The following is a 25,066-nucleotide window of genomic DNA, read 5'->3' on the forward strand; positions in this document are numbered from 1 at the left end:
TAAGCGGCTGTTTATGCATTTGTGAAAAATTTAAATATATAACAGTATATAGAATGAATGTAATATACGAAAATATACAAAATATCTAAAGCAAAGTATATGGATTCTATATAGGTTCTATATTTCTAATGATATACCCAAACATCCAAATTTGCATTAACGTCTATAATTAGTCTACTAATAACAAAGTGAATAGACACGATGAGAATAAGTGAAAAATATTATATCTTTGTCGCTTGTTCTCGATAGATCTGCCTTTAAAATACTCCTTTATGAAGAGACTAGTTTTATATTTCTAGAATAAAATCACTACCTGTTCCGCGAAAGTTATAATCCGGATCCTGGATTTATTAGAATTTAAGTGACCTGTATTGCATAGCTCTTCAGCTCCAAGCTGGAGACTAGCAATGGAGTCGCGTTAAAATGTATAAGTACACGTTTAGAAGAACGTTTAAAAGGAGCTGGCATCGTTGGCCCCGATAACCGATGTCGAATAAAGTTGTCGACTTATTGGCGATTCGCTAGGACGCAATCGATCGACGTTTTATCGAGCACAACGGCTGACCTCTACGGTTTATCGGTCCCGGTCCGGTGCGATTTCCCGCAGGTGCTACCTCACTGTGAGACTATCGTTTTCACTATCGCGATCCCCGTGTTGCGCGCTATGTACCGATAAGCGTGCTCGTTTCGTACGAGCGGGATTTTATCGAGTCGCGATCGTGGTACTCGGTTAAGTAACTCGCCGCGACGATTTTCGCATTCGTTCCAGGTTGTCCTGCCGGCAGGTAACGTACGACGTCCGTTCGTTACATCTGCGCGACCTTCCAGTGAAGAGTGGTGTTGTATGTAAGTGTAATATGCGAGCTCGAAGTAATGTGTGAGTGTAAAAGCACGAACTCACTAGCAAACGCGTTGGCAGACAGTGCCAGAATGATGTTTGCAACTTTTATAACTTCAATGGCTACTCTATGATTTTCACGCGAATACTGCTTGTAACTGACTGCAGATTTTTGTGCATTTATGGTACATTTAAAGATTCAAAAATCCATAGAATGTATATAGTATATAAAATGTCAAAAGTATACTATTTGTTACGATATTCAGTAGGTGAGACAATTGTGTGCACTGGTTCCACTTTTTTAATGCGTAAATGTAAATGTGTGTATCTTTTGTGTGTAAATTTAATGTGCGGATATAGAGTAGTCGTCTTAGAGTATAAGTGTCGTATGCAAGTATAGAGTAGCGTGTAAATGTCGTATGCAAGTGTAGAGGACCGCGTGTACGAAATCACCGATATTTCATGTGATTTCAAGGTTCGATAACGATCTCGATGGTATCTCGGTGGAATTCGAGGAACTGCAACGTGGTTTGAGCAATTTCACGGTGGAATTTTTCACGCTATTTTAATGGTGTGGCAGGTAGTCTTTTCAACGTGGTGGTCTGCGTTCATTAGAATGGAAAAAGACAGGGAGTGTTAATTGCATTCTGCGTGGAAAAATTCCGAAGTTTACCTCGCGTCAGTTTGTTCGCGTTGCGCAATATTGGATGTTTAGAGAGGTTGTGTGCATGTACTAGTACTTTGGAAACAAGGATAACAATCTTGATCTTTCTATCTCTTTCTTAACTGCACTCGAAAGTGAACGTCGAAGATCCTACGTTTCAATCAAACACGCAGAGGCATTACCTCGAAAACTGACACGTAAAATTCAAGATTGCTTAATAAAGGAAAGCCTATCTTGTTCCATCTGTTGTATGACAATTATTGGCTCGACGTTATGACTGATATTTTTAAAAACTGTCTTGTAAGATCGAAAGATCGCTCAATCGAGAATAACGAGTCAGATATTCTTTAATCGAACAATGTAATACTTTCCATTTATATAAATCAAAAGGAGGACCTTGGAAATTTCTTCATACGGAATAAGACATTACCTATATTAACCCTCTTCGTGTAATACTATATAGCTGGAGATTTTACGTATTTAATTTCTTATTAAATATACAAAAATAGAAGCTTTATACAAAAGATAGTTTCTGATATAATTTTCTAAATATTTATAAAATGGAGTAACAATTAACTGTAAACTTTCATTTGCATTTAAGATTGCATTAGCAATTTTAGTATCATAATCGCAATTTAATAGTAATCTAAAGAGAGAAAATATTTACCTAAAATTTAGCAACCTATTAGGAAATTAAATAACAATCCATCAAGGTGTCACGAGTGTTAAAGCATTAATTCGCAAGAAACGATAGTTCATTACCCCGCAACCTATACTTCAAGAGCCATTACATAAACCTAAAATATCAGCCGGGAAAATCTCGCCTAGTCCAGCTACCAGAGCCTCCATTCAAGCATTCCAGTATCAAACACGCCACTATTCACAGCTCGTGCGACTAATTTCTAGCCGAATAAGGCGGCCCAAGGAAATTTCTCTCCAAAACGGCGCGAAAATTGAATAATGGCCAGTTGGAAGAGTTACGACGGAGTCTCGTTAATTCCCATTTACATTCAATCTGTTCGAGATGAATTGGAAATGCTTGGAAAAAGGCGCAAACAGTTCAGCTTTCCCTGACGCGAATTCCGCGATGGGATGAGTGTCGCGGCCTCTCTTCCGTTTTGGCTATCCCGGCTCTCCTCTGCTGCGTGGTAAACAAGTGTCACGCATAGCCTCGGGCGGAACGACGAGCACCGCGAAATGATTTCACCGTGAGAGAGTTGCGAGAGAGCTCTCGAGGCTCGAGAAACGTGTACGCCAGACAGCGTGGCGTCGCGTCGTCGGCCGAGCGCCTTGGCACAGCGACCACGTTTCCCGTGTGTATAATACATGTACCACGGTCGTGGAACCGGAACTCGACCCGCCATCACGCGCCAACAGGGTTGGGGAACTCGAAACTCGACGTGCTCGATGAATTTTCAACTCCAAAGTCGTCTTGCCCAATTGAAGATCACAGGGGAAAAATTTGATAAATCAAATTTTTCGAATTTTGCAGGGTAGGATTTTTAAAATTCAGTACATTCTCTGTTATTCTTACATTAATAATATATCTTCATTGAGTTTGAATTAGATATATATTTCCATATATTACCGAACAAGACAATCTTAAATATGTCTTTGATAGTTTAGAAAATTTTACAGATTATCAAGTAATTATCTTAACCAGTAAGTGATTAACCAGTAAGACATCGAAATAAAAGAATTAATAAAAATGAACTTATCATGATTTTTCCACGTGTTCTTCAAATGGTGTTCTTGACTGAGAAATTTGTTCTTATATGACAAAGAAGGAAATACTTGATTTACAAACTATTCGAATAGTTGATGTACTTTTTAAGAAATTTTGAGAACTTGGAATTTTATATTTTGATTTTTGATTTAAACGAGATACTTGCAAATACGGGAATTAATTTCAACGGAAAACATACAAATATTCTAGTATATTTTAGTTCACTCGGCGAGTAAATAAGTTCCTTTTGGAAATTACGCCCCGCTTAATACTTGTCGATATTGATCCGATTATAATCAGGCCTGATCGAACATGTTTATTTATTTAGTTGTTTTATTCGCTTTGCTAATGAACTGATTAATGAAAAATCAATATCGAATTTGTGAAAAATGCATTGGCAGACACACAAATATCCGTTATATGTAGAAATTCGAAACGTTTCATCGGGTAGGTATTTAGTTTTCATCGCGTGTCAGCGTTCTCATATTTACCGCAAGCGTTCTTTTCAGCATTCTTGGTAAATGCAGACCGGAAACCCGTGCGTTATTCGCGGTGCAATTAATTCCGCAAAGATTTAAACTGAATCTTAATTGGAGCAAATCAAACAAGTTCTCTCGTTAAGCTATATAGATACGCGAGTATAACAAAACGCCCGCTAGCGAGAGTAATAAAGGAAAGGGCAGTAATAAAATGTACGATACGTTCCGTAAACGGAAACATAACTAACTCCACCCACATCAAAAGGTGAGGTCGATCTGCAAGACGGATGAAATTCAAATAAAAAATTGAATTCTAATTGAATTTAAGGATATAATAAGATAAGGTTAGTTGAATTGTCTTAAAATTCAATCTTGAACTTTGTACAGGATAATCATACTTTAATACGAGTATGATAATGAAAAAAAGAGAAAATATTTTAGATACAACAAGAAAAAATATAAGAAACGAAAATGATTCGAGTAACTCTGTGGTAAGGTTACTTAAGCCAGCGAGGAAGTACTATAGAAGCACTAATAAAATAAACTTCCAAAAATGAAGTAATATATACGCGTTATTGGATGATGATAATTACGACTAGGAATATTAACATTAAACGAATGTATTTTCTTTTAATGGGTAGAACATATATCATCGTAGAAAACTATGGCCATTGAGATGTAAATGTATACGAGATATTTCATTGTTTACCACGTCGCTAATAAAGAGGTAAGCAGTCTGTTTTATAACAGAATTTAACGAATCACAAAGCAAATTACTTGCTTGTCTCAAGTAATCCTCTTGACTCAAGTAACTCTATTTTACTCTGTTCAGAAGACAAAGCACATACGTATTCCTTTAATTCGTGGCTGTGCTATCGGTTGGTTTAACACAGAGTGCTAGTTGCATGTCGACGATACCAGAGGCTCCTTTCTATTTTCGACGAATAAAACAGCCCAGCGCTGTAACGGCGTTGGAATTTTACATTAGCGGATAACCGTCTAAATTAGCAAACTCATTCGCCGATATTAGGGAAAATTTGCATCCCGATAGTCTAACACGTTTCACACGGACACTGTTGCTTGCTTGGAAGCTGCTTCTTCGCTTATGGTTGAGAGGACGATTAACGTAAAAGCGTCTGCTATTTACGAGGAGCAAACTAACCGCCGCGGGGACAGATGGAAATCGACGTCGAGTAAAATAGGAGCGAAGGAGAGAAAAGATCGACAATCGGGCCCGATCTGTCGATCAAGCTCGAGATCTAGATCTAGTAAATGAGGATTTAGTTCTTGCGAAGGCGGTCTAAGATCGGACGCCAGTTCATTAACGTGCAACGATGGCTCTTGAATGAATGGCTAGCTCTCGCGATGTTGATTAAACCTTTGAGGGTGAAATCGTACGATAAAGCGGTTTTCCGTTTTCAGTGCTATAGGATATTCAGCTTTTACTCCTGTTCATTGCGAATATATAAACAATGAATTTGTGCTTGTCAAAAGTTATTCGACAATTATGTTGTAGTTTTGATAATTTTATTTCTAATTCATTGTAAATTGTATCTTTGTTCTCTTAATGATTTTGATATAATCAATTCGTATTATTTCTTTGTATTACTTCTCTTCCAATGAGGATTTTATCGATATTTAATTTATATGACATTCGATTTCGTTTAATTGTTTTAAATTAAATACTTAAGGGTATCTCTTTTAAATTGTTTTGAACCTGATAGTCGAGTCGTAAATCTGTAATTGTTCAACAGAAATTAGGAATTACGTATTAACTCGACGATCGATTTACATTTTCAATGAATTACCATAATGCTTCGAAGAAGATATGAATATTCGATCACGATGATCGATTAAAGCTTCTTATGTGCAGTTAATCGACCAGTCAGGAACTGGTGTTCTGTTTGTAACATGGCATGTTACAAACTTGATTGTTTCTTTTTTAGAAACTCACTTTTTATTCATATTTTAATATTTATTTCTGTAAAATGATTCAAGGAAAAGTTTGAAGATTTTAAGAACGCGCAGGACTTGTTAAAGCATATGGAAGATATTCCACGAACATGGAATTTTTTTAAATTTGCGGAAACTAATTAATAACGATAACGTAGAACTTTTTAATTGCGGAAGTTAATTAATAGCAATAGCACGAAACCTTTTTAATCGCGGAAGCTACATTAATAGCTATAGATTTAGTCTTCTATAAATATATTTTCATATATTTAAAGTATCTTTTTTTAAATTTCTATCTTAGTTCCCAGTTTATCCTGTACTTTTTTTATTCGAAACGCGAACGTAGGCGAAGCTTGTCAGATTCTTTGGCCGAGAGTGGAAACATCGCGTCAGGCAGTTTGTATAATGAATGATATCCTTCACGTGGAATGGAATTCACGTCTCGTAAAAGTATTCTCGGATTGACGCAACTGCTTGTTGTGCGAGAATGGTACCGGATGTGCGAGAAGTAGGCGAGGACAACTATACCGTGGCGGCAATTAATGGCATCAGATTAAGTGGTTTTCAAAGTTGCTTTTATACTATGCCAAGATTTCCGTTTTGAAACCCTTTCCTCTTGCCAATTTTTTACCGCACTCAGTTGATTGAAGTTCTTCATTCTATTTTCAACGTACCAACATAATCTACTTAAATTAGCCAAAACCAATTAATACGAATTCATTACAGTATCTACTTCATTTTAAAATATTTTACAGAATTATCCCACACTTAAATACTTCTTGGCTTATCTCCAAAATCTATTCAACCAACTCTTCTAAACTTCAATAGAAACACTCTTACGGAAACATACTTTACAGAACATACGTAGAGATCGACAACATCTATCTAAAACCCAGCATTATCGAAGAATCTCCCACGACGAATAAACCAAGAATGTAAAAACTTTTCAAAGTTAACGCCGGTGGATTGGAAAATGACAGGAAGTCTAATATCGTAATCGACTGTACGTAAGTTAGTGTCAACGTCAAAAGACACGTGTATGTGTCGAAACGTCGCGCGAAGAATCTATCCATTCATCGTTGACCTTGTTAGAAAATGGAGCGGAAATGGTTATTGGTAACGATATGTCGGTTAGAAATAACGAAAAGCTCGGTCGTCTAGGGACAAATCCGTGGGCAAAAAGAGGTCGTCGTCGAGGCTGGAAATCCAGGGAACCAGATCTGATCCGTGAGGTGGTTAATTGCCACGACTCGAGACGATCGTCTTTGTCGTTCGTCCCGTGAATCGACACGAAGCTGACGGAAAAAGGGAAAAGAAAGCTTCGCGAACCGTACGATTCCCGGAGGCTCGTTACTGAATCACGATTGTCAATGAAGAAATCCGCGGCCTGGCGAGCGGAGAGCAACCGCGATGGAAATCCATGGAATGTCGTTCTCCTCTATTTCTTTGGCTGGTCGAGAGATCGAGGTATCCCCCTCGTACAAACGATACCATACTTTCGAACTGGGAGGATTTCAACTGGGCAGAATCGATGAGGCTCGTGAGAAGCGTACGCCGTTTTTGTTCTCACAATTCGTTCGGCTCGCTCTTGTTTCTACCGAGGAGACACTGTGCGAATTCACCAACTCGCTTGTCCTCCTCCTTCCATCCTACCGGATGATACATCGTCCTGAACGTCATGATTTAAAATGCTGATACTCCTTTCAACCCCTACCTGTCCCAAACGTTCTTTCTTCGATTCGATTGCAAGCGATCCATTCGGTTGCGGAAAAGATTTCATTAAGTATTTTGTTTGTACTGAACGTGTATGGTAGAGCCGAAAAGCGGTTCGTGATGTATTTTTCAATGGACGGTTTAAAATTCATTGGTAAAATACTTTGAGACGCGCTTCCTTTATTTTATGTGAAGTTCTATAAATCGTTTTGAAGAATGATTATCATAAAAACAATTAACTCATTTGTATTTCATGTAGAGTATATGCTGTATTGTATTTTAGGAGGATATAAACTGGGCTTCAATTTTAGTGCATTGTATTTTCTTTACAAGAATTTTAGAAAAAGCGTATTTCTGTTAATGATAGTAAGCGAAAACAAAAATGTTCGTTTCTGAAAGGGTTAATATGTCGGATATATACATTTTTATCGATATTCAAGATAAATTTATTTAATGTTCGCGATAAAAAAGAGATAGTGTAACGTAAAGAATCCATTCAATAACGTCATTAAAGAACTCCAGGGTCTCTCCAAATTGAATAACACCATTCAGGAATATTTTCAAACTACAACCAACTTTCTATCTACAGCAACTTCTCCGTAACTAACTTATTCATCTCTCGAATCATTTATTCCCGCAGTCACATCACATCAGATATCACATTATCTCGTTCCTCGTGTCAGAATCCTACTTTGACTACGTACTCTCAAGTGATACAAGCGCGCGGCCTTTTAAAGACCCAACATATCAGACCGCGGATAAAAGGATTTTTAATGAAGACCAAGCACACATTCGCGCGCGATACTTTTCGCGGTTGAAACTCAGCCTCTTTCTATCTTCTATTTCAACTTGATCTCTTTCCGGTTGGCCCGCAACGAGAATGCAACAACTGACATATACTCGAGTTAGAAACTAAGGAAGACGAGAAGAAGGTAGGAGACATTCGTACAAGATCATATAGCAGGGTAAAATCGTGTATACACATACGACGGGGCACCATGGGCTAAAATGGAAAGAACAAGAGATTTTGTTTTATTGCCAATGTGGGTACTATATTTCAACTTTTAAATTCTATTTTAGTTACTTTACGTTCATTATGAAGGTATTTAATAAACATAATTTTGATTACAGAATCTTTTGCATAAATTGGAAAGTTATAGACTTAAAGCTTTAGCGTTATTACGATCCTTCAACTTTTAATAAAAAATATTTCGAAAATGTTTTGATGTGTAACGTAAAGTTGAAACGAGGAATTGTATATATCTATAACAACTTTTTCTTTTTTCTTTTTCTTAAACCTAAGATACCTTTCAACATTAAAGTAACGTAATTGGATCTAAAATGACTGGAAGAACGTAGCAGGGTTAAGTATATGATTTTGTACGGGTTTCTCATACGCGTTCTCCACCGACCAGAAATATATTACCGATTTAGAGGGAGCGATCCGTTGGTCTGGCAGACCAATTATAGGGGACGACGAGATCGGCAGCGAGGCAACGTTTAATTGATACTTAACGCGAGAGGGCTACGACTAATGTGCCAATGGTCCATTTAACAAGCGAGAACGGCGATCTGGGTCATTGTACCGTCATCGTATTCTAAATTCGGAGTGCAATGAACGTTGTGCGACTTTTATTCGAGTTGCCAGCTTGGTAATTTAGGAAGCACGCGAAGTATGCATAGTACGAATTTTAATCGGATGAGTACATTGAACGATTGTCTGCGGCTTCTACAAGTTTGAATATCTTCATATCCTGTGGCAAAGTTTATACTGTTTATGAAGGAACTTTAGCTGCTAGAGATTTGACGTGGAGATTGGATGTAAGTTGCTCCGATATTACGGTAGATTGGACGTGTGCTTGGTTTAATCCCATATATACTTCTTGGATTATCAGAGTTGGAATTTGAGTTATAAGAACACAGAATCATCACAGAATATTTACGAATTATGTCACGTAAATGATCTTGAAATATCGATCCTCAAAGCAAATAATTTTATCGTGGATTTAAGAATCACAGTTGACGCGTAAATCGAATCTGAAAACTTCGATCAACTCTAAAAATAATAAGAACGTCCTATTGGAGAAGGAGAGAGGGAAATTTTATTCTCTCTAGATAGTAGACACACGTAACCGGCAGTTAAAAAAAAAAAGGATAAACTAACATTCGCGCAGAATAAATAGTAGAAGCTCATAAAACTCGCACGAAACACTGTTCGTTTTACGAGTCCATTCCCGAGCCATTGTCACGCATAAAACACCAGGGTTTGTTCAACCTGCCTAGACGGAAGTGACGTCGTAGCAACGTGGGGCGACACGGCTCGTTGGTCAGCACGAACCCGCGCGGAAATAACTCACGTACGAGAATCGTCACGTCGTGTGGTAACACGCCGGAACGGAAATGCAGATATGTAAGAGAAGTATAAGTGGCGGATCGCCGATAATCGTACGCGAAACGCGGCTTCCCCGTCTCCTCCGACTCGACTTGCCCGCTTCTCCTTGACGATAAGGTTCCCTTCGTTCGGACCAGTCAGACAACGGGGTGTACCTCGAGACACATTCTTCTCCGCCTCACAAGAATTACTGCTCATCAACCGTTGCTTCTCGGTAATTTCGTTGGAGAAACATATACAGAGTGTCAAAAAGTATGCGTTCAAGACTTTAAGGATTTAGGGTGCGTCGTAAAAAGAGTGTAGAATCTAGAATCAATTATTCGAACTATTTAGATATAGATAAATAGAGGAATCAAGTATTTTGTAATGAAGTATAAAATGGTGTATTTGTAAGTGAATTAGTTACGTCTCGTGGGAATATATTGGATATGAATAAAGAAATAGATTTAGAAATATGTGTTTGAATAATATATTAGGTGTATATTGGTGATAAAGAATAGCATGCGACATAATGATTATATTTGCATAAATAACATGAAACCAATCAACCACCTTACTCAGGGATTACCAGTACGTCAATTGAAAAAAATTAAGATAGGAATATCTAATATCAGCAAAAAATCATAGAAAAGCATGGAACATAATTTACAAGACTGTCATATGTAAATTATGTGAATCAACGGATGTGTATTTTTCAACATTCCCACCTTGTTCCATATTGTCTGACATATACTGCATTTTTCATTTAATATTGCAATTCAACTACGTTATTTCTTATGGGCGAGTAAATGAAACTCATTAGCTATCCCTATAAGGAGAAAGAAAATTACATTTTACATCAACAGCACTGAATTTAGAACCTACGTTTACTCAATATTCTTCATTCCCCTTGATGAGTATTATATACTAGAAGCCCTTAAATTCTTTGATTCTATTTTTACAACACGCTGTCTCTATACACGCTAGTAAAATATACATAATATAGTGGAATGTTGATTATATTCGGATATAGCATGGCATGAAAAAAAGAACACTGTGTTAAAAACAGTACTATCTTAAGCCAGTTTGTAATTCATAGGAATCTTTCTATAAACAAGTCCTACTTTTTTTCTTTCTTTTTTTTGATTAATTTAAGAAGTGAGTATTTAGGATATAATATACAATCTTGTAAGTGTCAAGGTTGTCGTTCATAACGAAATTCTAATGGATGTTTAGTATCACCTAAATTTTTCTTCTAATTCAGTGATAGGAAATTATAGCTTCTGTTAGAATGAGCGATCAAATGGTGAATGTCTGAAGAGACATCGAAGATTCGAAAAATCTATTCCGGTCGGGAGTCCGTTTATTCTTAACGGATATCCCATTTCTGCAATGCCGTGTATTTTTAACCATGGCCCACATTCGAGCACGTTGATTATTTTCTCGCGTAATCAAATGGCCCTGTTGTCTGACTTCGTAACGTTCATCGATGAAGAATAAAAAAAAAAAAAGAAAAGAAGACAAGGAGGAGGAAAAAAAGGAGAAGAAAAGAGGGAACACTTTGCATGTCATTTTACGCGTTTCCCTTTCCTCGAATGCTCTGGTAATTTCGTTTAACGATCTCACTGCTCGGCATGGCGTTTACGATTAAAATTTATCACCGTAATAACGTTACACCCCGAGGAAAAAGAACAGATTGTACAGCGTTAAGCTACTAACATAAATATCCATAAATACTCTTCGTCTATTCCTTGCATCACCGCAATCATTAAGATTCAATCCTTTTAAGACGCGATAAGTTTTCTACGGAGTGATTTGGTTTCTCATAAGCGACATTCACGAATCTGTCGTTTATTTTCCCACTGTCGTACATTTATGCTTCGATTCAGCTTTTATTTGCAACAAGTATCAAAGTATAAACATTATAAAATTCATTATACATAGGAGAAGCCTTTCTTAATGTTCAATACGTATATACAGTAATTTTACAGCAATATGCATTACATGAAAAGTATTATTCTGAAAAGTTATTCTCCAGCAGAATTTCTAGTTTCTACTTCACTATTGCAAATTCTTGATTTACTATTGTTTGAATATAACCACCCATACCAAACCTAACGTAATTCTTAAAAGCAAACTAGCTTTTGAACCGATAATTTCCTAAATTCAGAAATTATATTACTCTTTACTCGTCAAATACTTTTAGAAAATACACCTAAAGATCTGTGAAGAACATTTGGTGTCCTAAAATAAAATTCAATGCAGCTAAGTATTAATCATCACATTCTCTTTAACACTCAAAATCCTCCCACCCATAACAATTTCATGAAAGCTAGGAAAACGGTACATCCGTGACAGCGATTAGACACATTTGAGGCCAAGTTTCGAATTCATCGGCGTGCGCCAACGTAGAGGCATAGCTTCCATTATGTCCTCATGCATCGCCATGAAATAGAATGGAAAAAAAATCGCGGTACTAGATGGTTAGGTCGTGATGCTCGCTTCCTGGACAGCGAGCGGCGCGAAGAGGAGTTTAGCTGTACGCCACGATGCCACCGATGGAAACCGTGCGAAGCGACACGAGGTGAAACTTGGTCCATTGTCATGTGGCGAAGATCACGTAAGGTCACACACTCTCCCGACTGGCTCTCGCAGCCCTGCCGATGCCCTACGTGGAAACAACAAAGGCGTCAAGTTTCGTAACGAGGAACAGAGCGTCGGCTTTATTGTTAGAAAACGGACTGGCTTTGCCTACAGTCGTCGGAAGGAACAGCGTTTCAGTTTAGTCATCTGTGGCCCCGATCCGGCTCTTCCAGACGTCGAATCCCACGTTAGTCTCTCGGCTCGTCTGTCCGCTTGATAATAAAGCATGAAATGGTAATTCAGAGTTGCATTGTGGGAAAATAGAAGAACATCGGATTGATTTTACAATAGTAAGTTGACCAGTATCAGTTCCGTAAAACACAAAGTCAAGAAATATTCGAATAGAGAAATTGCGAAGTTTGTGTATTTTGTAATCGTATGGTGATAATTTGCTGGATCCAATAATTTAATTAGCAGAAATTATAATTGTGACACAATACTGTTAAAGGTGTCTGTGCTCAGATGAAGTTTTACTCGAGAGCTGTGTACATTCGCAAACACATACATTACGTAACTCTCCTTTCTCTTTTTCTCCTCTTTGCGTTTCTTCTATAGCATATCGAATACAACAATTATAGTAAAAAAAGAAGTTAATATAATTAGCTGTTGAACGAACAAGGAAGGCAAAATGCGATTAATGCCTTATTAAGTTCGTTATTATATACAACCGATGTGAAGTATCAATTATGTAAGTCAGAAATTCAAGATTGCAAAAGTATTCAAACCAAAGTAATACTACGTTAAAACAGAAAGCGTGTAAAATGCATGGAAATGATTCATTCTTTAAAAAATGGTATTTTCATGGCAGAACTGGTGTAACATAAAGGCGTGGTTTTTTCTTCTCACGCCTGCCGGAAGAATCATTCATCTTCCACAACTTACGTACGGTGTCACAGCCGATTGCGAGAGACCATAGGTAAAAGCAACGGGGCTTGAAACGCTTTCTACAATTAATTACACGACACGATAGCGTCCTCGACGGTGGTCCTTAATTTGTCGCTACATCAAACGCAAATTGATTATCAACCAGTGCCACTGGTGGCTGCTAAACATTCGCTACGAGTCGTTAATCTTGCACGAAACGTTTCTCCACACTCTCCAATGGTCGAACGGAGTGTATCATGAGTCACGTCTCCTCTGAATCACGTCATTAGCTCGTTGTAATCTTCCACGAGCCCCACTACCATAATAGTATAAAAAAGATCAAGTTCGAGGTATCCTCATATTGCCGAGTGTAATCTAAAATTTATTGATATAGACGTAGATCTTAGTGTTCTTTTAATAAATCCCAAAACGGATCGTTGCATCGTACGTTATTGACGTCAAAACCTGTCAGGCATGGTGGAAGATGGAAGGAGATAGAATTCTTGCTTACGACTGTTACTTATGCAAATGAGACGCGCGATTAAGGTCGCGTTTCGTAACTTTCCTTTTAATTAAGGGCACCGTTGAAATTCGCTCTCGCTTAATTTTCGCACGCTCAATACGTTTACATCGTTGCAGGGTGGCGGCGATGATTCGGACGAAGATACACAGTGCGCCCTCAGCGAGAATTGGACGTTCGAGAAGAAAACCAGACGCTGGTCCCGCGTGTGCGACGTGACGCAAACCAACGTCGAGAGGTTACAGGCGATTGCTGGGCAGAACTTGCAATCCGAGGAGGACTCGTTGGAGGATCGACTGGAAGCCGAGGAGGCCGAGGATACGATGCTGGACACTCTCAGATACAGTAGCTTACCACCTGGTACGCTTCCCGATGAGATCGGCCCGAGATTTCGAAGAACCGGCTCCGAGAGACTGAGGGATGGAGCCAAAGCTTTCCTTAGGCGGGTCGAGTCGTTGAAATCCCGACGGCGAAAGCACCAAAACCGCGACGGCATCGTCATCAGCGGCCCGCAAATTCTAGATGTGATGTCGATGCAGCAAAAGATGAAGGAGTTGAATTGCGTGGACGTATCACCTACGGGGCCGGCGCCGGTGTCTTTCAACGACCTTTTAGCGGGTTCGCCGCTTCACGTGCCTGGATCACCCGTCACGTTACCAGCTTCTCCTTATCACCTTCCACCGTCGCCTCTGACCAACGCGCCTAGTCCGTTCGGCGACGATTCGTCGAGTTATTGCTCGGACGGGTCGCAAGGAGGTGGCCCGACGCCTACGCCGACACGCACGAAGATGAATCGAGCGAGAAGGTTCTTGCATCGTGGCCGAGAGGATCAAGGCGCTCTCAGCGACTCCGAGTGTCAGCCTACCAGTTGGCGACACAGGTATTTCAGAGACGCGAACAGCAATCATGCTAAAGTGTTAGAGTACGTGACTGCCCATCCCCAAAGCCCCAAGGATTCGCCGACCAAAACTCCCATAAATAGTCGCGGAGGAAGCCTGAATCTTGGGAAGGAGTCGCAAAGGTACAGAGACAAGTTGTCGGGACAAAGTCAGGAAAGGTACAAGGAAGACAAGGTGGCCGCGTTGAAGAGGGAAGACAAGATGCACAAGAGCTTCAGACATCGCGACGATCCGTACAGAGAGGGTAAACCCTTGTCCAAGGAAGTGACGGTTTACAGAGAAAAATCGAGGTCCAGGAGTTCCGAACTCGCTGGAAGTCAAGAAAGCAGTTCGACAGTAGCCAGTCGTGATTCGGATCAGGAAGAGGATTCTCCGAGGCACAAGGGTACCGTTGTTAGGTGGCACAGTTTTCAAAGGGGATCACTGTATCCTGAACCGCTGGATCCTCTGTGTTCACGAGCTATGGCCTCGATGTCCTGCGGGCAACTCTTGGTACTGAGGAAATTGGCTCTGTTAAAACTGACCGCTTGCATGGAACGATACTGTCCAACTCATCGTACGGGTTGGAACTGGGAATTGCCAAAGTTCATCAGGAAGATAAAGACCCCTGATTACAAGGATAAGACAGTCTTCGGGGTACCGTTGTTGTTATCTCTGCAGCGAACCGGCCAGGCTTTACCAAAGTGTATTCAAATCGCGTTGAGGTGGCTGAGAGCGAACGCCCTCGACCAAGTTGGAATTTTTAGGAAGAGTGGTGTCAAATCGAGGATACAGAAATTGAAAATGATGACCGAGACTCTCGGGGATAACATCAATTTTGATGGTCAGCAGGCCTTTGATGTGGCTGATCTCGTTAAGCAGTATTTTAGGGAGTTGCCGGAAGCGCTATTAACCAACAAGTTATCCGAGACCTTCATCGCCATCTTCCAACGTGAGTATATATGTACATCTATATATTAGTATCCATATCGATGACAGAATGAGACCAACATAGAATCTCTAACGCTCTTGATATCCATTCGTCTTTAATCTCGTAAGCATTTTGAAATAATGACTTATTAATAAACTAAATTAAAATCGGCAACGAAGATAATTATAGGTATCCGTAATTGTTACAGATGTACCTGTTGATCTGCGACCGGACGCGGTGCAATGCGTGCTGCTGCTTCTGCCAGACGAGCATCGGGAGGCGTTGGAGACTCTGCTCGATTTCTTGAACCACGTAGCGAACAACGCTCCCTACAACCAAATGACAGCCTCGAACCTGGCCGTGTGCCTGGCACCGAGCCTGTTCCACTTCAACCACAGTAACACGAACGTGACCAACAGGTCGAGCAGCGTATCGCCACGTAGGAGAAAGACCGTGGGCATTCCCGATCAGAGGGAACTGTCGGAAAACAAAGCCGCTCACGACTGTCTTCTGTATCTGGTCAAGATGCATCGTGAATTATTCATGGTGAGTGGCTCGATGCCGAACGTCCAGGTCGTTCGAGAGGAGCGTCATCCGTCGTCGTCTCGAAACGGCGATTGTAATCGCGCTCGAATCTAAGATATATATATATATACGTATATATTTGTACATATGTATATGTGTGTATTATTCGGATATGTTCTCACGAATCATGAAGGGAACTACGAGTTAATCTCATCCCCTTTTCTCTGTTTCTCGTTGCATCAGGTCTCCTCGGATATGTTGACGCAGTGTCATTTCAATTACATGGAGGAAAGCGTACCGGTCGCCTTGGAGGAGCTGGGATCCGAACTTAAGCAGGATTGGAGAGGATATCTTTACGCTTGCACTACGGCCTTGTTGAAGGAGGCGCGTGAGAAGTACGTACATCTGAAGTTTGTCTTCCCTTTTGTCGTAATTTTGTTTATGATTAATATAATGATGGATCTTCTTTAAAAAAAAGTTATGCTAACATTTACACTTTTTGGCATTTGGATGATCTCTCGTAAAGTCTTGTTTATTTCATCGCGTTATATATTTTTTCATATACCATTCATTCATTTTAGACTTTTTGATACAAGTTCTGGTGTTATTTTTCTACCTAGAATTCTTCTATAATTTTCATCCAATTTCAGCGAAAATTGTTCATTTAAAAAAAATATTATATACACGTAGCTAGCCATATAATTTATACTTCTTTTATAGAAGTCGGGGATGGGTCACCGTGCACAATCCAGCTGATAGCACAGTGGAAATGGCATACAAGAAGGTCGGAGATGGACATCCGCTCCGATTGTGGCGAGTGTCAACCGAGGTGGAAGCACCACCGAACGAGCTTCTCCATCGTGTTCTGAGAGAAAGGCATATCTGGGATCCTCAGCTTTTAAAGTACAGACTGGTCAATAAACTGGACACCAACGTGGAGGTCTTTCAATACGCCACTGGGAACATGAGTCCTCTTCCTGCTAGGGATTATTGTGTGCTAAGGTGTGTATTCGTGTTTGAGAGGCACGATATTCAATTGCATCGAGAAACCGAACGTGACAAATAGCAAGACTGATTTATAAGAGGTGTAAAATGGGAGGGTCGAGTTGTAAATTATGTAATGTTGCATTGTGCAGATCCTGGCGTAACGATCTCCCTAAAGGAGCCTGCGTCATCGTAGAAACATCCGTAGAACATCCGGATGCTCCTGTTATGCCTGGTGGAACACGTGGTATTGTTTTAGCCTCGCGCTATCTTATCGAACCTTGTGGTAGCGGTAAATCACGGATTATGCATCTCTCCAGAGTGGATACAAAGTACGTATTCTTTGGATTTAAGGAATCGATAATCTTCTTATACACACTGTAAAAAAATTTCAAATCCCTAAAAATATGAAAAATTATGAATTGGCGATTCAATATTTTGATTGATAAATCAATATCCTTGAAGATTAATAGCTTTAAATACTTTAAATCGCGTTAATCCCAACCTTAACCATTAAATTTAAATAAAAGATATTGATTTTCTATTCATATTAACCTTTTTACAATTTTTATATTCATGTATGATTTTAAATCATAATCCTTGATACTATTGTGCTTAATTTTAATTGCAGAGGACGCACTCCAGAATGGTACAACAAAAGCTACGGCCACCTCGCTGCCCTTCACCTCAGTAAAATTCGCAGCTCCTTCAAGCATACGACAGATGGTCCTGAGAGTAAAGTCTGAGAGGAGGCAACCGTGCACCGATCTTCGTTGCACGGTCCTTTCTCTACTCTACAGGATCAGGATGATCAGCATGAAGAACACAGGATCCTGAAGGATGTGCTACAGGTTCAGCCTACCATTGACGAGGAATAAAGAAGAATTCAAATCGCGCCCACTTCATCGGTACCATGACCAACAAGTTAAAAGATCTTGGAGGATGTAATGGGGCAACTCGCTGTCAAAGATATGAATCCCGTCGTACGTTTCTCGAGTTGATTAATGGGATGATATTTATAATTGGAAATAAGGGAAACAAAAAAAAAAAAAAAAAAAAAGAAATGCAAAACAGAAACGTTAACGCTACCATGCACGAGCTTTAATTGATGTGAAGCATTTTTTTGTTAAAGCCTGAGATGTATAGAATTAGACGAATTATTATTAATCGTGTTGTTAGAGGATGAAGAAGAAAGAATTTATTGTTATCGTAATTCTAGACGAAAATTCTCTCGGTGTGACATTTTATTGTCTAAGGATCTTGCCGTCCAGTGATCGTGAAAGTCATTTAAAGAAAAAAAAAAAAAAAAAAAAAAAAAGAAAATGAAAGAAAGGCAGGAGACCGAATCGAAGGAAAGTTAAAAATGGGCTAGTACGTGTTTCCCCCCGTGTATGTAGGATACAGCGCACTATTTTTGCAAATATCCGTAGTCCGATGTTATAACGTTAATCGAAGTTCCACTGAGCGATGCTTTTTATCTTCGGCGATAACACATTGTGGAATATACAATCTTTTGCGATGTTTCGATGTAAAGCAGAAGAACGCTAATAAAGTAGGAAATAATGTTGCCTTTTTCAATGGTTAGATAGAATGATTTCAATAATTGTATCGATTAAAATATACGCGAAGCATGTGAGAGAATGGACGTAGAATATTTTTCGATTTGTAGTCGCTACAAATGCTGTTGCAATCTGTGTATGTAATATTCCGCGTCGCACGATGTTTTAATCTCACCAAATGATATACAAGCGATCGATAGGAGAATGAAGCCGCGCACAATATTATTAATTCACTGTTTAGCACTTAAGAGCCCCTATTTTATATGTTTCTTTCGGACCAAATGCTAATATTTCTATTGTATCATATCACACGCCGTCGTAACGAGTATCTCGAGACATGGTTCTTTCAGATCGATTCTTTTTATACATGTCACGAATTAGATGATCACGAGGACCGTATGTAAAATTATTGTAGTGGATACGCAATTATACAATGTATGTACGTGTATTCCATTTATATACAAAAAAAAAGCTAACAACGCGAAAATTGGACGTCCAACGCGGTCCACTTGCGTTCGATATTTCTGTACGTGCGATTTCAAATTGTATTTCTTTTTCAAATCGTCGTAAAATTACGTCTCCTTCCCCTATAATGCCCTAATCTTACGATTAATCCGATTTAATCGAGCAATGCGAAAGGATTTTGAGTAAATGTGTAAGTTCTCGCCCCCGTTGCAATCGGGCGCAAACGATGTGAAACTCGCGTTAATTAAGCAATTGTCATTGTCACTCGTATTATCGATGTTGAAGCGTTGAAAAATCGTCATAGAGTCTATTGTTAATTGTCTGTCTGAAATTGTAAATGTCAATCGAGCCGGTGGTCCGGGGAACTGCTTTTTCAATTGTTCTCGGCCAGTCGAGCATTTAGAACGAATCCGTCATCGTTCAAAGTTACGTTTGTGCATGCACTATTAACGCATAGGGACCACCTTCGTTCAGATTCTCCTTACACCTTAAAAGAAAATGAAGAAAAAGAAAAAAATATATTATACAAATATACCGAATCGGGAAAAAAACGACCTGGAGAAATAATACACCTCATCGAATCGAATTATAAGTGTATTTTAACATAATACTAGTCATTTACAAGTTAGATGAAATTACGGATATCGGATATAAGTGTATAGATTTTTATTCTACGAACGCTACGTCGAGAATATTTAATTATTATTATTAATATAATTATTATATTATTGACACATAGAGTAATTACATGGAGAAGAAAGAAATATATCGATGATATTTTTGTGTCCAAAAAACGCCAGTAGGGAGCACCGCGAATGTGAGTGAGTGAGAGAGAGAGAGAGAGAAAGAACGAGAGAGCGGGAGAGAAAGAGAGAGAGAGCAGGAGAGAGCGCGTCTGAATGTTTCTCCGTTATTTGTAACGATATATGGTCGTCTTTATTCTTGTAATCCGTGTTTCACTAGAATATGTAAATATGTATATTATACAATAATGAAACACGATTATATACTCATTAAACGAGATTGTTTTATTTTGTACACCTCGCGTACGAGCCATTTAATTACATTCCTAAACGCGTTTTTTCGAAACAATCAAGTTATAACTCGCGTATTTACGATTTTCAGTTGTGCAATGAACGATACAGATAAAGCTAAAAACGATTTATCACGAGTTGTTTAATCGATACTTCGCGTTACCACGAGCAATACATTGGCGTTTTTACGTTCGTGCTATGATCTTGCCATTTCTCGATCAGTTAGCCGGACACAAGCTGCTATTTTCGCTTCAAAGGATACTGTCAATTTCTATTATCGTGTAACACGTGTTGCACCTCTTGTTTCCAACATCAGATAGATACATTTTTTCATCGAAGAATAATTTACCTTGGAATTCTTAAGTGAGTTAAGTGTCAAACCGATTAACAATTTGTTTTATTGACTGACAGCACCAAATCTTTGGAACCGACTAGCTGTATTGAAAAGGTAACCTATTTACATTGTTATATTTACAATATTATAGTATTATCATATCACGAGAAGTGATAAACATACTCTAGAATTAATTAACTTCATTATTCTTATTAATGTTTCCAATATTTTCTAATGAAAATAATAGTATCTCGTGTTATCAGCAATATAATATGTAGAATGTCTGTCACTGTAACGTTATCTGAACGTCATATGAACCCCTTTTAGTAACCATCTTAATTCTTAATTACTAACGTGAAATATAACATATTACGTGATATATTTTCTCATGTAGCTGAAAAAATATACCTTCTGAATTTGAAGTTTTACATTATTTTCTTAAAATTCTGTAAAAAAATTGTCAATTGATTATTTTAATCACACTGGTAGAGTCTTCCAGACTATCGTTAAAGACTATGATGTTTATCGCTCGTCGCATCTCATATAAATAAAGTAATACATGCTAATAGAAGCTGAAACTGGTCACGTACGCTTTGTTCCAAGCTTTCTGAGAAAATGGTTCGGCTGCACGTGAAGAAAGGCGATGAGAGCCAGTTTCTGTACGACACATTCGTGGAGGCTCGGATTGAAGATATTATATACGACATTACTATTATTTACAACGGCCGGCTGAAAGTCTCAAGAATATGTTATGGTAATGATCGCTTGTATCTCGGAAAGGGGGAATCAGATCGAGAAAGATGACATATCTAACAGCGTGGCAAAAGAAAACGTTCGCTTGTCCGTGGAAAGTTGCACTTTATTTAGGCACAGTTGACTGCGGGATCGCAAGTTAAGTGGCATGAGTTGTCCCGAGGTAACAACGTACAACGCATTATTACCGTTTTCTCGGCCTTTTTATTTTCACGTGTATGTAATGGCTCCTCGCAAACTAAACGCGTACGATTTTATCGAGCATTACCGCGGGCCGCACGAATGCCAATGATTTCATTGACGATAACAAGTTACGTATCCCTTCATTTATTCTCCGATTGTGCCATTAATCCAATGACGCGTTTTAACATTGTCTACATGCTGCCTCTTATTTATGAATTTTTCTTGACCAGAGAGATTTTACATCTTTATTCTTCATTATCTTCGAACCTGAACCTTTCTGGATATTGGGGGAACTTTTCAAGTTTGGTATTTTTTCTAATATAATGAATGTTGTAAGAATTTTTGTTCTTAAATATTTATATATATAACTATACTTTGTAACTATTCTAGTTAACAATACAAAATAATATAAAGTGATTTTATTGCGTAAAATTACTCCATTAATTTAGCTTTATTCTACGACTACCCCCGCGATCTTTTTATGTTCTTTCAATGCTCTTGGTCATAACTAGAAACGACAGTAGAATTATCATTGTTGTTATTTTACAAAACTCGGATTAATAATATTAGTCTTAATTTTTAAAAAGGCACATATTTACAAAAAGTCTCCTACAGTATAGTATATATATAGACTTGTATAGCATCCCAAATTTATAAATCTATATTAAATTACAAAGACATTAATACCAAAAAAGTGTTAATAATTTCCACCCAACGACTGATTGACCTTCCACATGGATCCGCGAAAGAGAATAACAATTTACGATCAATTAAATACAGCTAGCCAAGGAAGCAATTCTCCATTAGCAATTACATACGTTCTTAAAGCAATGAATTATCATTTGTACGTGGTCGTATGTTCACACGAGTACTAGTCGAATCTCGACGATTTTTCTACCATTTCCAATGGACTCTTCTGCTTCGTTATAGTCAGTCTCGGTTCCTGTACGGAACGCTAACGCGAGAAATCCATTAACGATTATCTCTCGTGGAAGGCCTCACCCGCGGCTCGTAATAACAGCGCGTAATAAGAAGTCGAGGGCTGAGTTTATGAACCCATCCATCCTGCGCACCATGTAATATTAGTCACACGTCGCGCCGGGATAATAATTACGCGGAGTTACGCTTAACCGTGCACCACGGTCTGTGTTTTTCGAAAAATAGAAATCGAGGAGCTGATCAAGCACGGCACCATGCTGCCCCATGACATGATGGGCCTCACCGACGAACAGGTTGAGGAGCTCAAGCTCAAGGACGAGTGGGGTGAGAAATGCGTACCGATAGGCGGATGGACCTTTAACAAGGACGTTATAGGTACGTGGAAACGTATTTAGCTCCTTCAGAAGGATACTGGCATGTATGCGCATATATATTTAGTTTTTTCGCATTAATAGACGAGACAAATAATACCTACACATTTTGCCATAGAAAGTCGTTCATGAACGACATTTTAAATATGGTTATTTAACAATACGAAGTCGCTGATGGAAATTATACGGATTCTGTGGAATTCATTCTGCGAAACATCCGTGGATTTGAGAGTTAATTTATAGAATTTTATAGATATAATAGGATTCAAGAGTACCATTAATATTAAATGAAATATCTTGTGTGCATGAAATTCGTTTACGAAGATCTAACTACAATTTCATTGCCAATGATTATGTACAATGTACATTATTTTTCTTAGAAATACTAAGATAGTTAGGAACTATAAATTATATAAATTAAAACATGTATACCTAAAAAAAAAAAAGTTAAAATATCGTAAAAAGATGAAGAATTTTTTGATGACAGATTATATTTTTAATTTCGTATATACAAGCGACAGACTTTTGGGCCAAGGGAAGGGAATAACGATGCAGTTTATTTTATGCCGCTTTAAACGGCCGCGCTTAGGGCGCATGCAAATGTATGGTTATCGGGAATGGAACGTGCAACGCAGGCGAGAAATTGGCTCAACCAGGATTTTTGTTGTTTCGAATGGGCTTGTAATCGTTGCATTAATTACTTGCCAGTCCCAGCCGGAATGTTACCACGAGTGGTTTCCATGTTTCAGGCCGCAGAAATGGCAAACAGCCTAATGCGAAGATGCAGGAGGTCTTGAAGAAAACGATCGAAGAGGCACGAACTATGGTTTCGAAGGTAATTTTCATCCTATATGTCTATGTGTATGTGCATGTTCCTCGTTTCTTGTTTTTATCAACTCAAGGATAGACTTTTCTCGTTTTCGCCCTGTGTGTTCTATTAATGTGTTTCTGGCGTCTTTTCTTTCGTTTTTGGACTTCGTAGAAGTTAGTGCAGCAAGAAAAGCTAGTGACACAGAAGACCGTGCAAGAGGCATTGGACATTCTAAGGGGTGCCGTGACGATCGTTTATCCAATGGGGCTTCCTCCTCATGATATTATCCGCCAGGAATTCGAGAACACGGAGGATTTGAGCGGCACTCAAGCATCGCTCGAGGTCAGAGTTCGACTTTATTTGACTAACATTTCAAATAGATTACATCGAATCAAAGTTACGAATAAAATTTTATTCAAATGATACTTGAATAAATAAAAATTATTTGAAAATAACAAACAATTTTTTATTTATATAATTACTGGTAATTGTTCGATTAGAACTTTGTAGAAGATGTTATAGGATACATTTAATGGTCGCAGGTTATAGATGTGCAACTGGCACAACTTTGGTTCTCAGGAAAAGAATTATTACCAGGGATGAAATTAAAGGATTACGTCGGGATGAACGAAAAGACAAAGATTATTATCAAGCTGCAGAAAAGAGGAGGTGGAAGACCTGCTCGTGAACCATTAATGTCGGAAGAGGAAAGGAAACAACTAATGCTACACGCCTATAAGCGACAGGAACAACTCAAGGTAAGTGAAGCTTCCCTTTTGTTGATAAAGTAGTTTTCTCCTTTATACGTACATATATTTGAGTCGCAACTTTGAAACGTTATCTATAATAGATTTCTGAAACAATTTAAAGGCAAAATTTAAATTTCCCAATTTGTACTAATACACATTGTTTTCTGGAAAGATGATATTGTGATATTTGATGTTTGCATTTTCTAATGTACTAATCAATGCTAACTGTTAATTGTAAGTTACGGTATTGATAATGTAATTGTACTAAAGACATACCCCATAATTATTAAGATGTTTGTACAAAAGCAGAAAACTATTTTCTATCTATACTTTGCATGCTAAAAAATATCTACTGACGGTAAGTATTACATATCTTCCCTTCCAATGAGTAAGTATTTAAGTAAGTTTCATCATCCATTCTTATTATTTCACATTGTACTATATATTTGTACTATTCGAGTATAGTACTGAAAAGTAGAAACATAATACAGTATACCTTTTTTCTCATAATTCTGAGAGGCATTGAAGCTCACTTATCATTTTAAGCCCTACCATCTCCAACGCTGCCGATTCAGTATAGAATATGTAAGATTCCAATGTTATCAGTGGTTGAAAAAGAAATTAAATGTTGTTATGAAATTAGAAATAAGATATGCATAGAACAGAATATTTTACAATCAAAAGTAAACCAGAGAATTTTGTATCTTTACAGTGCTTGTACATTGTACGTCTTTGTTTTATATATTCTAAATGTTGTGAAACAGTTGATTGGAACATCC

At 38.4% G+C, this 25,066-nt stretch overlaps 2 protein-coding genes across 3 annotated transcripts in view; both read left to right on the forward strand.

The window, feature by feature from the left end:
- The window catches only part of Cv-c (RhoGTPase activating protein), a 350,396-nt gene extending 330,265 nt beyond the window's left edge, over nt 1-20,131 (forward strand). For both annotated transcript variants that reach the window (XM_072005731.1, XM_072005732.1), the window contains 6 exons: nt 13,891-15,601; nt 15,789-16,126; nt 16,349-16,500; nt 16,826-17,107; nt 17,242-17,421; nt 17,721-20,131. In XM_072005731.1, the coding sequence (XP_071861832.1) occupies nt 13,891-15,601; nt 15,789-16,126; nt 16,349-16,500; nt 16,826-17,107; nt 17,242-17,421; nt 17,721-17,835 (2,778 nt within the window). In that variant the 3' untranslated portion in view covers nt 17,836-20,131. The remainder of the gene's footprint in view (nt 1-13,890; nt 15,602-15,788; nt 16,127-16,348; nt 16,501-16,825; nt 17,108-17,241; nt 17,422-17,720) is intronic.
- A 126-nt stretch (nt 20,132-20,257) lies between these two features.
- Nucleotides 20,258-24,556, forward strand: LOC139988392 (cilia- and flagella-associated protein 298-like). The gene is made up of 5 exons (XM_072005735.1): nt 20,258-21,235; nt 22,582-22,731; nt 23,477-23,562; nt 23,710-23,880; nt 24,081-24,556. The coding sequence occupies exons 1-5, from the start codon at nt 21,097-21,099 to the stop codon at nt 24,327-24,329; spliced, it is 795 nt and encodes a 264-aa protein (XP_071861836.1). The 5' UTR covers nt 20,258-21,096; the 3' UTR covers nt 24,330-24,556.
- Nucleotides 24,557-25,066: the final 510 nt, after the last annotated feature.

This window comes from Bombus fervidus, chromosome 6, assembly GCF_041682495.2.
Source record: "Bombus fervidus isolate BK054 chromosome 6, iyBomFerv1, whole genome shotgun sequence".
NCBI lineage: Eukaryota > Metazoa > Arthropoda > Insecta > Hymenoptera > Apidae > Bombus > Bombus fervidus.